This window comes from Ranitomeya variabilis, chromosome 3 (genome assembly GCF_051348905.1).
Source record: "Ranitomeya variabilis isolate aRanVar5 chromosome 3, aRanVar5.hap1, whole genome shotgun sequence".
Taxonomy (NCBI): Eukaryota; Metazoa; Chordata; class Amphibia; order Anura; family Dendrobatidae; genus Ranitomeya; species Ranitomeya variabilis.
Window position 1 is genome coordinate 160,681,900 of NC_135234.1, and position 20,316 is coordinate 160,702,215.

General features: G+C 40.3%; 1 protein-coding gene across 2 annotated transcripts in view; it reads left to right on the plus strand.

The window, feature by feature from the left end:
• Nucleotides 1-20,316, plus strand: part of SRPX (sushi repeat containing protein X-linked) — a 149,119-nt gene that overhangs the window by 74,489 nt on the left and 54,314 nt on the right. For both annotated transcript variants that reach the window (XM_077294776.1, XM_077294777.1), the window contains one exon: nt 15,134-15,325. In XM_077294776.1, coding sequence (XP_077150891.1) covers nt 15,134-15,325 — 192 coding nt within the window. The remainder of the gene's footprint in view (nt 1-15,133; nt 15,326-20,316) is intronic.

Here is a 20,316-nt window from a genome sequence, read left to right on the forward strand (position 1 = left end):
TAGGTGATCAAATACTTATTTCATGCAAATTAATTATTTAAAAATCATACTATGTGATTTTCAGTTTTTTCTTTTTACATTCTGTCTTTCACAGCTGAAGCATAACTATGATAAAAATTACAGACCTCTCCATTCTTTGTAGGTGGGAAAACTTGAAACATCGTCAGTGTATCAAATACTCATTTTCTCCACTGTATATGACGTAAAACACGTACAATTCAAGCATTTGATTTACTCTGTTAGTTAAATGGGTATTCTCAAGTTTGGAAGTTATCACTGGAAGTCCAAACTCCTGGGATCCAACCAATCCCTAGAACTTGGGCTCCGAAGAGCCCCATATGATTGTAGCAGTGGTCGATCATCTGCACTGCTGTTCCATTCATTCTTTTTCGAGGGCCAAACACCGGATTTCTCTGGCGAACCCTTTAAAATTGGATTAAGTAGCTGTACACATGATTGACCACTGCTTTATTCACATGGAACTCTCGGGATTCCTGGGGTTCCCAGTAGTCGAACTCCCAACTTAAAGTTTATATCTTCTCCATAAGTCTTTACTAGTATTGACCTTCTCCCATGGCCTAAAGGACCTTTTGGGACCCCTAGGCTCCAGCAGTTGAGTGTGACTGCAAACCCTGCATCAGCTATAAAGCTATATACAGTGAAGGAAATAATTATTTGATCCCTTGCTGACTTTGCAAGTTTTCCCACCGACAAAGACATGAACAGTCTATAATTTTAAGGGTAGGTTAATTTTAACATTGAGAGATAGAATATCAAAAATAAAATCCAGAAAATCACATTGTATAAATTATATCACATTATTTGCATTTTGCAGTGAGAAATAAGTATTTGATCCCTATGGCAAAACCCTTGTTGGCAAGCACAGCAGTCAATTGTTTTTTTTGTAGTTGATGATGAAGTTTGCACACATATCAGGAGGGACTTTGGTCCACTCCTCTTTGCAGATCATCTCTAAATCATTAAGATTTTGAGGCTGTCATTGAGCTTCAATTCCCTCCATAAGTTTTCTATGGGATTAAGGTCTGGAGACTGACTAGGCCACTCCATGAACATAATGTGTTTCTTTTTAAGCTATTCCTTAGTTGCCTTGGCTGTATGTTTTGGGTCAGTGTCTTGCTGTAAGACACAGTCACAACACATTTTTAATATCCTGACGGAGGGAAGGAGGTTGTCACTCAGGATTTTAGGGTACATGGCTCCATCCATTCTCCCATTGATGTGGTGAAGTAGTCCTGTGCCCTTAGCAGAGAAACACCCCCAAAACATAATGTTTCCACCTCCTTGCTTGACAGGGGGGACGGTGTTCTTTGGGTCATAGGCAGCCTTTCTCTTCCTCCAAACACGGTGAATGAGTGAATGCCAAAGACCTCAATTTTTTTTTCATCTGACCACAGCACCTTCTCCTAATCACTCACAGAATCATTGAGGTGTTCATTGGAAAACTTCAGATGGGCCTGCATATGTGCCTTCTTGAGCAGGGGGACCTTGGGGGCACTGCAGGATTTTAAACCTTTACAGCGTAATGTGTTACCAATGATTTTCTTGGTGACTGTGGTCCCAGCTGCCTTGAGATCATTAACAAGTTCCCCAGTGTAGTTTTAGGCTGATCTCTCACCTTCCTCATAATCAAGAATACCCAACGAGGTGAGATTCTGTCAATTAACAGTCATTTTGTATTTATTCCATTTTCTTACTATTGCACCAACAGTTGTCTCCTTCTCACCCAGCATCTTACTTATGGTTTTGCAGCCCATTCCAGCTTTGTACAGGTCTATGATCTTGTCCCTGACATCCTTATACAGCTCTTTGGTCTTGCCCATCTTGTAGAGGTTAGAGTCTGACTGATTAATTGAGTCTGTGGACAGGGGTCTTTTATAAAGGTGACTATGTAAGACCGCTGTCTTTAATGCAGGTCACGAGTTCATTAGGAGCGTCTAACTGGTCTGTAGGAGCCAGAACTCTTAATGGTTGGTAGGGGATCAAATACTTATTTCTCACTGCAAAATGGAAATAAATTTATATAATTTATACAATGTGATTTTCTGGATTTTATTTTTGATATTCTATCTCTTAGGCTGGGGTCACACTTGCGAGAAATACATGCAGCTGCATGCTCCGGTCCGAGTGCCGGCGGCAATGCTGGGTATTGATGCGAGTTTCTCGCATCACGCTCACACGTGTGACCCCGGCCTTAATGTTAAAATTAACCTACCCTTAAAATTATAAGCTGTTCATGTCTTTGTCAGGGGGCAAACTTACAAAATCAGCAAAGGATCAAATAATTATTTCCTTCACTGTATACATTCTTGATGCCATATGTCATGCCCAATATTACTATTAAGCTGCAGATGCATGGTTAATTTGCAGGTTAGTAGCATTATGCAGTTGTTCAGCTGCTGAACTAAAAGTGCAGCACCTGGAAAAAAAAGTAATTTTCTTTTTCCGGGAGCTGCCAGGTTCCAGTCATGCAGTTGTGACGGCGTGTCTTCAGTCATCACTGTAAGCACGAGCTGACACTTTGACTGGCAGTCGTCTCTGCACTAATGCACTATATAGCTGACTAACAGGCAAAGTTCTGGGGTACGGCTTACAGCCACCGCTCAAGGTATAGTGGGTGATAACTGAAGTTATACCTGGCACATCTGTATGACTGAAACCCAGAGGGTGCTGGGAGAAATTAAGTTCATTTTCTCCCACCGCCGCACTTTCAGAACAGCGCTAGACACATTCATAAGGCTACTATCCTGCAGATTAACCTTATACAGTGGGGCAAAAAAAGTATTTAGTCATTCAGCAATAGTGCAAGTTCCACCACTTAAAAAGATGAGAGGCGTCTGTAATTTACATCATAGGTAGACCTCAACTATGGGAGACAAACTGAGAAATAAAAATCCAGAAAATCACATTGTCTGTTTTTTTATCATTTTATTTGCATATTATGGTGGAAAATAAGTATTTGGTCAGAAACAAAATTTCATCTCAATACTTTGTAATATATCCTTTGCTGGCAATGACAGAGGTCAAACGTTTTCTGTAAGTCTTCACAAGGTTGCCACACACTGTTGTTGGTATGTTGGCCCATTCCTCCATGCAGATCTCCTCTAGAGCAGTGATGTTTTTGGCTTTTCGCTTGGCAACACGGACTTTCAACTCCCTCCAAAGGTTTTCTATAGGGTTGAGATCTGGAGACTGGCTAGGCCACTCCAGGACCTTGAAATGCTTCTTACAAAGCCACTCCTTCGTTGCCCTGGCGGTGTGCTTTGGATCATTGTCATGTTGAAAGACCCAGCCACGTTTCATCTTCAATGCCCTTGCTGATGGAAGGAGGTTTGCACTCAAAATCTCACGATACATGGCCCCATTCATTCTTTCATGTACCCGGATCAGTCGTCCTGGCCCCTTTGCAGAGAAACAGCCCCAAAGCATGATGTTTCCACCACCATGCTTTACAGTAGGTATGGTGTTTGATGGATGCAACTCAGTATTCTTTTTCCTCCAAACACGACAAGTTGTGTTTCTACCAAACAGTTTGGTTTCATCAGACCATAGGACATTCTCCCAAAACTCCTCTGGATCATCCAAATGCTCTCTAGCAAACTTCAGACGGGCCCGGACATGTACTGGCTTAAGCAGTGGGACACGTCTGGCACTGCAGGATCTGAGTCCATGGTGGCATAGTGTGTTACTTATGGTAGGCCTTGTTACATTGGTCCCAGCTCTCTGCAGTTCATTCACTAGGTCCCCCTGCGTGGTTCTGGGATTTTTGCTCACCGTTCTTGTGATCATTCTGACCCCACGGGGTGGGATTTTGCGTGGAGCCCCAGATCGAGGGAGATTATCAGTAGTCTTGAATGTCTTCCATTTTCTAATTATTGCTCCCACTGTTGATTTCTTCACTCCAAGCTGGTTGGCTATTGCAGATTCAGTCTTCCCAGCCTGGTGCAGGGCTACAATTTTGTTTCTGGTGTCCTTTGACATCTCTTTGGTCTTCACCATAGTGGAGTTTGGAGTCAGACTGTTTGAGGGTGTGCACAGGTGTCTTTTTATACTGATAAGAAGTTTAAACAGGTGCCATTACTACAGGTAATGAGTGGAGGAAAGAGGAGACTCTTAAAGAAGAAGTTACAGGTCTGTGAGAGCCAGAAATCTTGATTGTTTGTTTCTGACCAAATACTTATTTTCCACCATAATATGCAAATAAAATGATAAAAAAACAGACAATGTGATTTTCTGGATTTTTATTTCTCAGTTTGTCTCCCATAGTTGAGGTCTACCTATGATGTAAATTACAGACGCCTCTCATCTTTTTAAGTGGTGGAACTTGCACTATTGCTGAATGACTAAATACTTTTTTGCCCCACTGTATCTGCAGGTTTAGAGCATTATCAGACGTGACAGTTTCCCTTTAAGTGAAAATGCCATAGGCATCTCTCGTTTGTGTGGATGTAATAGGGGTCATATGGGGACTAGGTCCTAGATAATAGGACCTATTATATTATGTGTATTCCTCTTTACAGTGAACTCATTCAGATGGATAGCCACAGTAATATTCTATGTAAAAAGACCATGAGTCCAATGCTACAAACTGTGCTGCTCAGAAGATGCCAATCGAAGCCTCCCTTCATGCAGTACCATGACCTCAATCCTGACGGGAACATGAAGCACCCGTGTTGCATACTTTTACATATTGCTTTTTGCACTGCCTTTAGCTATAATCATGATTTGATAATTACATGGTATTTGGAACTGATCGAGATGGAAGGAAATTGTTAAGCGAACAAGAAAATGTCTTCTATACGGCAGCCAAGAAATGAGCACCTTCTGTGCTAGCACAGATAACACGCTCTACCTGCTGTGACATTTGGTTCTCATTTCTAGCTCTTGTTTCAGAATTGTCAGATTATTAGGAGAGAGACTTCATTACAGAGCAATTTATTCTACAAATATATCCACTGCAGACATTAATATCTAATCCCAGAAGTCTGCGATAGATAGAAAAGATGCATACTTGTCTGTGATGGTTGCCACAAGTGCGGAATGATAAAATAATTGGAAGATCTATGGAATGATTAGTACATAGAATAATTGATAGATGGACAGGAAAAAGGATAATTAAATATTGATTGAAGCATGAATAGATACAGATTTTTTTAAATGTATCCATCCATTCATCTCTCTCTTTCTGTATGAACAATGGGTCAAATAATGGTAATTATTACGAAGGCCTTATATTAAGGCTGTATTCCACCCTAATGAGAGCAAGTAAAATAAGTGTGTGGATTTAAATGGTAAATATGTGAATATGTGGCTATATGTTATTTTTCCCCATAAGCACCTCATAATAAAATAAAAATAAAGTATTTTATGTACAATATTACGGAGTATGGTAGCACTACTGTATAATAAGTAGATTACTTTATTTGATCTCATCACTGCTGACATTTAGAATTGGTCTCAGAATGAGCTTGATAGGAATATTACAATTATATATAAAAATAGCTGTTAACTGAAGCTAAAGGAAATCTGTCACCAAGTTTTGCTACCTATTCTGAGAGCAGTATGATGTAAGAGCAGAGAGCCTGATTCTAGTCATATGTCCCTTACTGGGCTGCTTGCTGTAGTTTTGATAAAATCAGTTTTATCAGCAAGAGACTATCACTAGAAGACAAGCAAATCTGCTGCTATGTACAGTGTACAAAATAAGCTGTCAATCACTGATGTAGGCGGAGATATACAGAGCTCAGCATTCAGAGAACCGGTAGCAGACAAAACAGTTTTTAATCAAAACTGTAGCAACCAGCAGAGTAAGTGGTACATCACTAGAATTGTGATCTCTTCCCCAACATCTGGTTGCTGCCAGATGGGGTAGTAAAAATCTGTAACAGAGTCCCTTTAAGTCACAAATGAAGATAGAAGCTGGATTTTCTTCATTTCTATGATTATACCATGCCGAGTGGACACACAAGTTTTGTTTTTACATTCCAGTATACACACGGTACCATTAGTGTCCCATATAATAGAAAAATTAATCCGAGAACATGAGGAATCAGGGTAAATTTATTCAGAAAAACAACCAGTCATACAGGGTATCTGCCAACGTTTCGGCCACTGGCCTTTATCAAGGCAATTATCTAAAAAATAATATAACACAATTTGATACAGATATTCATAAACATATCCATTATGTACACCGGTTGTATTGCACACGCAGAAACTATCCAACCAAACCATTATAGATCATAAAAAGAATATAAACATAGGATAAGGATGTCACCTATAGGTATGGGAGAATAAAAAAGAAACAAAAATCCAGTATATAGCCTGCTGGAAATGAGGTAACAAAACAGTAAACCACAAAGTAGACTCTAAATCCATGGTTCAAAGAAAAGAAAAGGAAATGATCCCGCCTCCATAGTAACCGAAGTGTATGTTAGTGAAACTGGATAAGCATCAATCAGTAGATAGTGGAATAGAAAAGGTGAGAGAGATATATATTACCTGTATGCTGTTAGCAGGAAAGCTACAGAAAATGCGATAAAGATAAGAACAACATAAGAATAAGAACCAGAGATCAGCAGGAAAATTAGGATATAAAAGAACCACTTATAATTACCTTAAAGATAGGAGCACAGGATGCGGGCACTACCGTTTGGAGGGGCTGGGTGTAACAGGAAGCAGAAGGTGCTCAATATAAGGAAGAAATAACCTAAAGACCCGGAAGTGAAAAGCACAACCAGACGGCGCTAACATAGGAGAACAGGAAAGACCGCAGGCGCGGTACAACTAAGCCGACGGAAGTGGGGCAGAGGGTGAGCGAAGGATGAGTGCGCAAGCGCAAGTCAGAAACTGAGTGCATAATAAAACAGGGACGTGTACCCGTCCATGATGGGAGCTAACAGAGCGCATGCGCATAGACTAAATAACTAAAATGGGTCAGGAAGAGAAGGGAAGAGGCGAGGAATAAAAAGGAAAGTGGAGAAAAGACGTTCAAAGTAAGGCAAAAGAAGACACACATGCCCCATGAACAGATGGGAAAGAGAAAATGAAACAAGGAAAATATTGAGGAAGTAGAAGAAAACCCCCACAAACCTGTAGAAGGTGATCAAACTACCACAGGGTGATGGACCAATGGATTAGGTCTATGGAAAATAAAAAGCATAATATTATATTATATTATATCTTCTTACACATTAAAAACACGCATATATACATATATATACACATATATACAAACGTACATATTACTGCATAAGGACAGCAAGTCACTGGAATATGTGTCATAGGATCACGTGGAATACCTATATTCCAAGATGTACATCCTATAGATACCTATGGAACATGGATCCAGTACAAAATAGTAAGTATCGGAACCTTGTGATCTCTCCTCAACCTATATGACTGTGGAAAAATCAATTTTAATAGAAAATCTCATACTCCCTATTGAGACCATGTGGTTCCAAAGTTTGGAGCACATGGATCCAATAGGCCTCTTTTTGTTTTAATTTCAAAATTCTGTTACCTCCTCTTCTAGATATGGGGATACTGTCAATGATCTGGTACCGAAGCTGTGAAATACTGTGGTTGTGAGCTATAAAATGGGCTGGTAATGGTAATAATAGTCTTTTGCACCTGATAGTAGATTTGTGTTGTGAAATGCGGTCTCGGATATGTTGGGTGGTCTCACCCACACACCCGGGACCGCACGGACATTTAATAAGATAGATAACGTATGTGGAATCACAGCTAAAAAAGCCACGTATTGGAAAACGTTTACCGGATCTAGGGTGGGTGAATGTGTCGCCCCTAGTGATTTTCGAACATTGAAGGCAATGTAGGCATGGAAATGTACCCCTACGCGGTGTTGCCAAAAAGGTTTGTCTTGACACCAATTTTGAGCTACCAATGTCAGCTGCAACCAGAAGATTGCTGAGATTTGAGGGTTTCTTATGGCACATAAGTGGGGCAACCTGGAACTCAGGAATATTTGGGTATGATGTGCCCAATAAAGGCCAATGTTTTCGTATCAAACCCTGAAATAATGACATGAATGGGTGATAAGTGTTGACAAATGCCATTCTGTTAACCTTCAATTGTGGTATAGTGGAACGTAAAGAATCTGGAGTGAAGCTCAAATATGTATCGGGGTATCCCCGATTCCGAAATTTAGTTGCCATCTCGTCCAACCTCACGGAACGTTGAACAGGATCAGAGACAATCCGGTTTATCCTACTGTATTGTGATTTAGGTAGAGACCGCTTAATATGGCGAGGATGGCAGCTAGTGAAGAACAGTAAACTGTTCTTGTCGGTAGACTTGACATGAAGATCGGTGGATAAGGTACCATCTACATTGATAATAATCATAGTGTCAAGAAAAGAAATGGATTTAGGATCATATTGAATTGAGAAGGTCAATTTGTCAACACAAGTATTGATGGACTGGTGAAAAGACAAGAGAGAGTCCAAATCGCCACACCATACAAGGAAAATATCGTCAATGTATCTCTTCCAGAGTGGACAAAACTGCTGGAAGAGTACATGTGTATAGACGAATTTCGACTCAAAGTCGGCCATAAAGATATTGGCGTAAGGGGGCGCAACATTGCTCCCCATTACGGTGCCATTCAATTGAATAAAGAACTCATCTTCAAATAGAAAAAAGTTCTTTGTCAAAATGAGTTTCAATAGTGTACCACAAAAGTCTTTCAAATTTGGATCAAACTGAGTATAGTTATCTAAAAAATCTTTAACAGCCTCGATACCTTTCTGATTATTGATATTAGTGTATAGGCTGTTGACATCTAATGTCACCAGATAACAACCATGAGGTACAGTGTTCAAATCACGGATATAGGACAAAAAATGTGATGTATCCCGCAAAAAAAGAGGGAATGTGGCATAATAATGGAGATAAGATCTTTTCTAGTACCATAGCAAGTGGAGAAAGTAAAGAGCCCGTGGAGGCCACTATGGGTCTCCCAGGGGGGTTATTCAGATTTTTGTGGATTTTGGGTAACGTATAAAGAACGGGGCAGATAGGGTGAGGATTGACTAGAAATTCACTGAGTTTGTTGTCTATGACTCCCAATGAACAAAACCGATGGTATAGAGTCCGAATCTCTTTAGTAATTTCTAATGTAGGATCATGTGAGATAGGAAAATAAGTTTCGGAGTCACTCAGTTGAGAACGAATCTCGTTAATATAGTAATGTCTATCCATCACCACCACTGCACAGCCTTTGTCGGCGGGTTTAATTACTAGTTGTTTGTTAGATCATAAACTGTTGATAGCCACTTTCTCAGATCTAGACATATTGTTCATGACATGGAGACGACCATGTTGAATATCAATTAATTTTCTATGTGCATCTTTTTTAACAAGAGAAATGAATGTCTCAACTGGGTGGTATGTCCTGGGTGGAGAGAATGTACTACGTTGACTCAAATTTAATTTTTTAAGAGAAAGTGTAGTATTAACAGCCTTATTGTCAGTGGAAGTAGATGATAATAATGGTGATACATCTCCAGAGAAATGAACCTTTAAACGAAGAGATCTAAAGAAACGATTTAATTCTTGGTCTAGGATAAAGTCATTAAACGGAGGGGTCGGACAGAACGACAGACCTTTCTGAAGTACCTGTAGTTCTATTGAAGAAAGAATATGTGAGGAAATGTTATATACCAATTGATCACTAGATACCTGAGAACGGGTCTGCATCCGTGTAGATAAAGATTCAGTCCCAGGTGGATTCTGTCTATTCCTTCTATTCCTAGGATTCCGTCCACGTCCCTGAAAAGAGCGAAAGGGTGAACGGGAACCATCGCTTTCAGAGCTCGAGGAATAAGGAGAATTCCAGCGTCTTAAGGGTCTCCGTTCAGTGGCTTCCATATTCTTGTTGATCCAGCGGTATACCTTATCCCAGGATGAGTTCAATAAGATTAAAACCTAAACGGACAAAGTGATGGCTGAATTTCAAGCTCAACTTCAGGAACGGAAAAGACTCAAATTTATTCGTGACACTGATGATTATCAATGAGGAGAGGTATACCGCTGGATCAACAAGAATATGGAAGCCACTGAACGGAGACCCTTAAGACGCTGGAATTCTCCTTATTCCTCGAGCTCTGAAAGCGATGGTTCCCGTTCACCCTTTCGCTCTTTTCAGGGACGTGGACGGAATCCTAGGAATAGAAGGAATAGACAGAATCCACCTGGGACTGAATCTTTATCTACACGAATGCAGACCCGTTCTCAGGTATCTAGTGATCAATTGGTATATAACATTTCCTCACATATTCTTTCTTCAATAGAACTCCAGGTACTTCAGAAAGGTCTGTCATTCTGTCCGACCCCTCCGTTTAATGACTTTATCCTAGACCAAGAATTAAATCGTTTCTTTAGATCTCTTCGTTTAAAGGTTCATTTCTCTGGAGATGTATCACCATTATTATCATCTACTTCCACTGACAATAAGGCTGTTAATACTACACTTTCTCTTAAAAAATTAAATTTGAGTCAACGTAGTACATTCTCTCCACCCAGGACATACCACCCAGTTGAGACATTCATTTCTCTTGTTAAAAAAGATGCACATAGAAAATTAATTGATATTCAACATGGTCGTCTCCATGTCATGAACAATATGTCTAGATCTGAGAAAGTGGCTATCAACAGTTTACGATCTAACAAACAACTAGTAATTAAACCCGCCGACAAAGGCGGTGCAGTGGTGGTGATGGATAGACATTACTATATTAACGAGATTCGTTCTCAACTGAGTGACTCCGAAACTTATTTTCCTATCTCACATGATCCTACATTAGAAATTACTAAAGAGATTCGGACTCTATACCATCGGTTTTGTTCATTGGGAGTCATAGACAACAAACTCAGTGAATTTCTAGTCAATCCTCACCCTATCTGCCCCGTTCTTTATACGTTACCCAAAATCCACAAAAATCTGAATAACCCCCCCTGGAAGACCCATAGTGGCCTCCACGGGCTCTTTACTTTCTCCACTTGCTATGGTACTAGAAAAGATCTTATCTCCATTATTATGCCACATTCCCTCTTTTTTGCGGGATACATCACATTTTTTGTCCTATATCCGTGATTTGAACACTGTACCTCATGGTTGTTATCTGGTGACATTAGATGTCAACAGCCTATACACTAATATCAATAATCAGAAAGGTATCGAGGCTGTTAAAGATTTTTTAGATAACTATACTCAGTTTGATCCAAATTTGAAAGACTTTTGTGGTACACTATTGAAACTCATTTTGACAAAGAACTTTTTTCTATTTGAAGATGAGTTCTTTATTCAATTGAATGGCACCGCAATGGGGAGCAATGTTGCGCCCCCTTACGCCAATATCTTTATGGCCGACTTTGAGTCGAAATTCGTCTATACACATGTACTCTTCCAGCAGTTTTGTCCACTCTGGAAGAGATACATTGACGATATTTTCCTTGTATGGTGTGGCGATTTGGACTCTCTCTTGTCTTTTCACCAGTCCATCAATACTTGTGTTGACAAATTGACCTTCTCAATTCAATATGATCCTAAATCCATTTCTTTTCTTGACACTATGATTATTATCAATGTAGATGGTACCTTATCCACCGATCTTCATGTCAAGTCTACCGACAAGAACAGCTTACTGTTCTTCACTAGCTGCCATCCTCGCCATATTAAGCGGTCTCTTCCTAAATCACAATACAGTAGGATAAACCGGATTGTCTCTGATCCTGTTCAACGTTCCGTGAGGTTGGACGAGATGGCAACTAAATTTCGGAATCGGGGATACCCCGATACATATTTGAGCTTCACTCCAGATTCTTTACGTTCCACTATACCACAATTGAAGGTTAACAGAATGGCATTTGTCAACACTTATCACCCATTCATGTCATTATTTCAGGGTTTGATACGAAAACATTGGCCTTTATTGGGCACATCATACCCAAATATTCCTGAGTTCCAGGTTGCCCCACTTATGTGCCATAAGAAACCCTCAAATCTCAGCAATCTTCTGGTTGCAGCTGACATTGGTAGCTCAAAATTGGTGTCAAGACAAACCTTTTTGGCAACACCGCGTAGGGGTACATTTCCATGCCTACATTGCCTTCAATGTTCGAACATCACTAGGGGCGACACATTCACCCACCCTAGATCCGGTAAACGTTTTCCAATACGTGGCTTTTTTAGCTGTGATTCCACATACGTTATCTATCTTATTAAATGTCCGTGCGGTCTCGGGTATGTGGGTGAGACCACCCAACATATCCGAGACCGCATTTCACAACACAAATCTACTATCAGGTGCAAAAGACTATTATTACCATTACCAGCCCATTTTATAGCTCACAACCACAGTATTTCACAGCTTCGGTACCAGATCATTGACAGTATCCCCATATCTAGAAGAGGAGGTAACAGAATTTTGAAATTAAAACAAAAAGAGGCCTATTGGATCCATGTGCTCCAAACTTTGGAACCACATGGTCTCAATAGGGAGTATGAGATTTTCTATTAAAATTGATTTTTCCACAGTCACATAGGTTGAGGAGAGATCACAAGGTTCCGATACTTACTATTTTGTACTGGGTCCATGTTCCATAGGTATCTATAGGATGTACATCTTGGAATATAGGTATTCCACGTGATCCTATGACACATATTCCAGTGACTTGCTGTCCTTATGCAGTAATATGTACGTCTGTATATATGTGTATATATATGTATATATGCGTGTTTTTAATGTGTAAGAAGATATAATATAATATAATATTATGCTTTTTATTTTCCATAGACCTAATCCATTGGTCCATCACCCTGTGGTATTTTGATCACCTTCTACAGGTTTGTGGGGGTTTTCTTCTACTTTCTCAATATTTTCCTTGTTTCATTTTCTCTTTCCCATCTGTTCATGGGGCATGTGTGTCTTCTTTTGCCTTACTTTGAACGTCTTTTCTCCACTTTCCTTTTTATTCCTCGCCTCTTCCCTTCTCTTCCTGACCCATTTTAGTTATTTAGTCTATGCGCATGCGCTCTGTTAGCTCCCATCATGGACGGGTACACGTCCCTGTTTTATTATGCACTCAGTTTCTGACTTGCGCTTGCGCACTCATCCTTCGCTCACCCTCTGCCCCACTTCCGTCGGCTTAGTTGTACCGCGCCTGCGGTCTTTCCTGTTCTCCTATGTTAGCGCCGTCTGGTTGTGCTTTTCACTTCCGGGTCTTTAGGTTATTTCTTCCTTATATTGAGCACCTTCTGCTTCCTGTTACACCCAGCCCCTCCAAACGGTAGTGCCCGCATCCTGTGCTCCTATCTTTAAGGTAATTATAAGTGGTTCTTTTATATCCTAATTTTCCTGCTGATCTCTGGTTCTTATTCTTATGTTGTTCTTATCTTTATCGCATTTTCTGTAGCTTTCCTGCTAACAGCATACAGGTAATATATATCTCTCTCACCTTTTCTATTCCACTATCTACTGATTGATGCTTATCCAGTTTCACTAACATACACTTCGGTTACTATGGAGGCGGGATCATTTCCTTTTCTTTTCTTTGAACCATGGATTTAGAGTCTACTTTGTGGTTTACTGTTTTGTTACCTCATTTCCAGCAGGCTATATACTGGATTTTTGTTTCTTTTTTATTCTCCCATACCTATAGGTGACATCCTTATCCTATGTTTATATTCTTTTTATGATCTATAATGGTTTGGTTGGATAGTTTCTGCGTGTGCAATACAACCGGTGTACATAATGGATATGTTTATGAATATCTGTATCAAATTGTGTTATATTATTTTTTAGATAATTGCCTTGATAAAGGCCTGTGGCCGAAACGTTGGCAGATACCCTGTATGACTGGTTGTTTTTCTGAATAAATTTACCCTGATTCCTCATGTTCTCGGATTAATTTTTCTATTACTTCGCTTTTTCTGAGGACATTATCAGACTTGGATTGAGATCCCCTTGATCATTTCGAAGTGTCCCATATAAGCCAGGGCATCAGAGTGTATAATACTATAGATTGTCCTCTTGGAAACAGTGTTATTATTGTGCTTGTTTTACCACAAAGAATTAAACAATAACATTGTGGCAGTTAACAGCCACCACAAGGGGGAGCTATCTGCACACAGTCACATCAATAGAAGCAATATGAATACATGTGAAGTATGATCCTCGGAGCAATGGCTGCCGGCAAGCTTATAGGGGAGCTCTCCAATTTTACAAATAACAAGTTGCTGACTGGTGGTTTTAGTTGTCTTGTTTGGTCTTTTGTCTTCTTGCCAAGCACATTGTGTTTCTGTTAATACCCTACGTATCCCCTGCAATCCAGATGTGCATCACAACTGATTTACTGTTTGCCTATAAAGAGAGACAATTTGGCAAACACTCAAATAATTACTGAGCCTCTTTGATCACTGGCTCATCTCTTTATGATCAAATGCACTACCCAAGGTAATAGTTCTAGTAACATCATTCACATGTGAGCTCATAAATTAGGCATCATGTAGATTGCCTGTAACCTTTATGTGTCTTTATGCAATTACCAAGATCCCTGTTATCTTTAGAAGTTACGATAGAGAAAAACAACTTGTGAAGGCAATTTCCATAACTTCAGAAGGATATTACTGCATATATCTAATTCACTTGTATTAAGGAACTACATTTACAGCAATTTCTTAATGGTTGTACATTTATATTAAAAGGTTTCATTTTACCCAGAATTGTGAAGCTGTTATTGTTACTATGGTGAAATAAGATACTAATGGCTATGATATCCGGCTTCAGCTCAGGCCTAAAAGGGAACCCATCAGCAGGATTGTACTGAGTGACCTACAGGCAGTGTCAGGTCGGCGCCGTTATACTGATTGCAATGATACGTTGGGTGATGAAATCCGTCTTGTGGTTGTTGTTTAATCTTTATCTTCAGTTTTGAGTTAATGATATGCTCGTGCTCTGGGGCGGCCTGTCATGTGGTGCTCTGATTAGCTATTCACCAGTATGGCTTCTGACAGGTCACTGATCCCTCAGTGGGATTGTATGAATACTTTGTATAATCACTTAGAATACTGTATTTTTTGTCTTTTTGACAGATGCCCCATGGTGCTCACCTATAAAAGTTAAAAATGGACATGCCACCTGCACCAGTCCTTCCCACTCATATTACAAAACTGTGAAAGGGACAAGGTGTAACATCCACTGCCAGAAAGGCTATGAGATAAGTGGAGCCTCTCAGGTTATTTGTCAATCAGATAAGCGCTGGTCCAGCAAATCGATATGTAAGCGTAAGTATTACTGATTAACCTTTTTTTAGCCTAATGCACAGAAGCAGCGTTCCATTATCAGATTACCCATCTCCAGGAGGAGTTTGTTTTTATAAAAGAAAAAAAATGACGCTTTACTCACTCTCCCTGGGTCCAGCAGTGAACCTCCGCCACTGCTCCCGATGCATGTTATTATTTGCAGCTGCAGCCAATCAGTAAGCTCCGTGGCCCTGAGCAGGTCATGCCATCTACTTGGGCAGTTCACAGATTGGCTGCAGCGCTTTCGACATGACTTCAGAGCTGCAGATAATAACATGCACCAGGAGCAGTGTTGGAGACTCACAATAGGACCAGGTGAGGGTGAGTAAGGCATACTTTAAGGCATAATAGATGACATAACAAGTAGATCAACACTGGTTTGAAGTTCCTTCTACACAGTCGATGGAAAGCATAGGAGACATAACAATCATAAATATGATCATTCGGTCCAGAAACAGTTTAAATATTGTTGTTAGAAATGTGCTTCCGACAACCATTATTATTTTAGGAGAAAAAGATACAAATAACCGATGAAAAAGAGTTTGCTCATCCTTTGGATGATCACTGTCATGTTTACAAAGGCCAATGATTGGCACTGGCAGCCTTGCAAGATCATTGAGTGATTTCAGGATCAGATTCAGCAAGGTTTGTGCAAAAAGAAAAAAAAGAGCATGAACCGCACATCTCAAAATCATACGTTGATCTAAAGCCGCTAGGCAAAAATTTAAATACTGAACATGAGGTTTTCAGTTTAACATTCTGATCAGACTGTATGAAGCCCACTGCCCCTTCACGGCAAACCTCGTAGTGGGTCCTAACGCCCTAACGGAGCGGAGCCGTGCGGCGACCACCGCCGCAGCGGCCATGCACCAGCAGGGCGGACGGCCTGTTGCCCCACAGCACCCATGCTGCAAGACTGAGCCCCCATGACTCCAGACCGCGCCGCCCCACCAGCACAAAGCCACAGCAACAATGGCCGCCACACAGCACCAGCACCAAAATGAAGGGAGCATTTAAACTCACCTTCTTCTTTGGTGCTGGTGCTGTGTGGCGGCCATTGTTGCTGTGGCTTTGTGCTGGTGGGGCGGCGCGGTCTGGAGTCTTGGGGACTCAGTCTCGCAGCATGGGTGCTGTGGGGCAACAGGCCGTCCGCCCTGCTGGTGCATGGCCGCTGCGGCGGTGGTCGCCGCACGGCTCCGCTCCGTTAGGGCGTTAGGACCCACTACGAGGTTTGCTGTGAAGGGGCAGTGGGCTTCATACAGTCTGATCAGAATGTTAAACTGAAAACCTCATGTTCAGTATTTAAATTTTTGCCTAGCGGCTTTAGATCAACGTATGATTTTGGGATGTGCGGTTCATGCTCTTTTTTTTTTTTTTTTCTTTTTGCACATAGCATTCAGCAAGGTTTGCTGGTAGTATCATGCCATGAAGATACAGTCATCTGCAGAGGAGCTGAAGTGGGGTATTTGTAATTAAGATTTTTTGCACTAAGGTGATTCATTTATTTTAATTAGATTTCAATTATAATGTTTATAAATGTATGCAAATCCTTTCAGAATCAATTGATACAGCAGTGGTATAGCATTTTATTGTTCGTACTCTGTATACTGTCTTATCTGAAGATGAAGTAGACAAGTATTCTATAGACAGAACGTAAGATCACATACATTGTATAAGTACGTTTGGTACGCTGTAATAGAGCACTGAACAATGTCAGATATGGGAACTCAGATTTATATTCATAGACCTTTATTCATCATAAAATGTCTCTATTCGTAAGCTCCCACTTGGCGTGTACATGAGGAATAACACTATTTCTGCTTATTATATAACTTGTATCCTGCATGTTTCACAAATTTTCCCCTTTGCATGCTAACTCTCCAATATTCCGTTGTCTCTGAATATTGGAGAGTTAGCATGCAAGAAGAAATATGCATTTGCTAGAAGGTCCAGCACGGTTTGACTGTCTTTATGCCTGTGTCTACCTGGTCTTTCTCTGTGCACTTTATTCCTCCTCTCCCCTCACATCTGCATAGAATTTTATTACTGCTAAAACCTGATACGTTTTGCAAATGTGCAGCTTTCTGCAGAATGAATAGTACTCAAAAATTGCAGACAAAAAATTTATTTTTTCTGTGGACATAGAGCATCTATCATTAGCATCATCACAACATAGAGGATTATAGGAAGTACCCTCAGAGATCATACATTATAGTCTAGAACATAGCAGTATCTGGAATAAGCCTGTAGTTGTGTACTCCCAACATCCCTTATCAACAGCTAACGCTTAATCAATTAGGCCAAACCTCTTCATCATCCCAGAACTTCTTTCTCTGCAGTCAGTGCAGTTCCCATGATTTTCATAGAGGTTTATTTTTGATGATCATAGAATGTTAGAATTGAATGGACCTCTAGGGTCATCACAATGCCAACCCCTGCTCAATGCAGGATTCACTAAACCATCTCAGACAGATGTCTGTCCAGCCTCTGTTTGAAGACTTCCATTGAAGGAGAACTCACTACCTCTCGTAGCAGCCTGTTCCACTCATTGATCATCCTCACTGTCAAAAAGTTTTTCTAATATCTAATCTGTATCTTACCCCTTTGAGTTTAATTCCATTGCTTCTCATGTTTCCATGTGCAAATGAAAATAAGGATGATCTCTCTACACTGTGACAGCCCTTCAGATAGTTGTAGACTACTATTATGTCTCATCTTAGCCTTCTTTTTTGCAAACTAAACATTCCCAAATCCTTTAACCGTTCTTCATACTTTGCAGACCGATCACCATCCTGGTAGCTTTTCTCTGAACTTGCTCCAGTTTTTCAATGCCTTTTTTAAAATGTGGTGCCCAGAACTGGACACAGTATTCCAGATGAGGCCTGACCAAGGAGGAGTAGAGGGGGGAAATTACTTCACGTGATCTAGACTCTATGCTTCTCTTAATTCATGCCAGAACTATTTGCCCTTTTTGCTGCTGCATTACACTGTTGACTCATGTGCAGTCTGTAATCTATTAGTATACCCAAGTCTTTTCACACATGCTGTTACTTAGTTCTACTCCTCCCATTCAGCAGATGTAATTTTTGTTTTTCTTGCACAGATGTAGAATTTTGCATTTTTCCCTGTTAAATACCATTCTTTTATACACTACCCATTGTTCAAGCTTATCTAGACCCTTCTGAATACTTTCTCTGTCTGCTCTAGTTTTAACTATCCCTCCTAGCTTTGCATCATCTGCAAATTTGACTAATATACCTTCAGTTCCTTTATCTAGATCACTTGTAAAAATGTTGAACAACATTGGGGCCAGGACAGAGCCTTGTGGTGCCTCAGTTGAAACACTCTTATAATTTTATGTGCACCCAGTCAGTGATTCTAACATAGAAGAAAATTAGATTAGTCTGGCATGACTGGTTTGGTGCAAATGCATGCTGACTCTGGTTAATTACTTTATTTTTATCCAAGTACTTACATATATGCTGTTTAATAATTTTTTTTTCATGATATAGAAGTAAGGCTCACTGACCTGTAATTTCCTAGCTCAATCTTCTTTCCTTTTTTGATAATAGGGACAACATTTGCCATTTTCCAATCTTCTAGGACGTCTCCTGTTCCTCAGGATTTTTTAAAGATTCTGGCTAGTGGTTCTGCAATTTCCTCTGCTACCTCTTTCAGTACCTTCTTTGATTGAACTTTTGTCTGTTTTATTCTTCAAGGTAGTCTTTTCTTTCTCATCAACCTTTATCCCTTTATTCCTGTCCCCGTCTTAGAGCTGTGTCTTCCTAAGATGTGGGTTCATATACACTGACAGTGTGTGCACCGTATGAAATACATACAAGTGGTTTGCCTTTCATTTTCTAATGCTGAGCACTTTTTAATTTTTTGTCAGGGTCTGTTTTTGCAGTTCCTTAATGCTTTCTGGATGTCTGTGACCCTGTCATATGCTTTACAGTTATCAGTTCTCCTTCTACACTGGAAATATACAACACATCTTTTACTGGTATGACTAAACTCTGAAACTCTGTCCATTTTATTGGGGCAAATGAGAATTCCATGACCAGAACTGTGTTAATTTATTCTGCTTACATCAGCAAGATAGATTGTTTCCTTGTTTTTAAAGGGAACCTGTCACCAGGTTTTTCCAATATAAACTAGTGACAGTACCTGTATGCCCTCATATACAGCATTCTAAAATTCTGTATACATGTCTCCAATGCGCTTTGCATAACACAGAAAAGAGCTTTTATTATGCCCACCTAGGTGGGCGGTCCAGTCTGATGGGCGTCACTGATCTTGAGCCGACGCCTACTCTCTTCTTGTGATTGCCAACCCTCTTGCTTCGTGTGGATGACGTGTCCTACATCATCCACACAGTGTCTGCCATTGTGCTCCTGCACTAGTGTATATCTCTCTGCCCTGCTAAGGGCAGTCAATGTACTATAGTGTGCATGTGCCGGCGCTCTTTGACCTTTCCCCAACATGCACATTACAGTATGTTGCTCTGTCCTCGGAAGGGCAGAGAGAAATACAGGAAGAATAGGAATCCTGTTTCTTAAATTTTTATTTAATAAAATTTAAATCTTAATTGCAAAGTTTCATGGCGTAATCTGAAAGCAACACATGTTTCAAACACTCTCCGGCATTCCTTCTCAAATCTGAACCTCTGGAAGTTTCCTTTTGTCAGTCTGTTCACCAAGCTGTGCTGTGCATTTTCTGTGTGTAACAGGGCCTACAACCTGTTGCAGATGTGCATCTTTCAGCAGAATCAATATTACTAAGACATTGTGGAAGAACAAACTGTTTTAATTGGGCAGCCATCATCTGCATCATCAGGTTATGAAGGATTAAATGATGGTAAAAAAAAAGCAAAAAAATGAATCCAGGGAGATCATATGATATAGTCTACAACATAGCGCCATCCGCTGTCCTGATAAGGAAAGTTCCTCCAAAGCATAAGCCTGTTGTTGTTG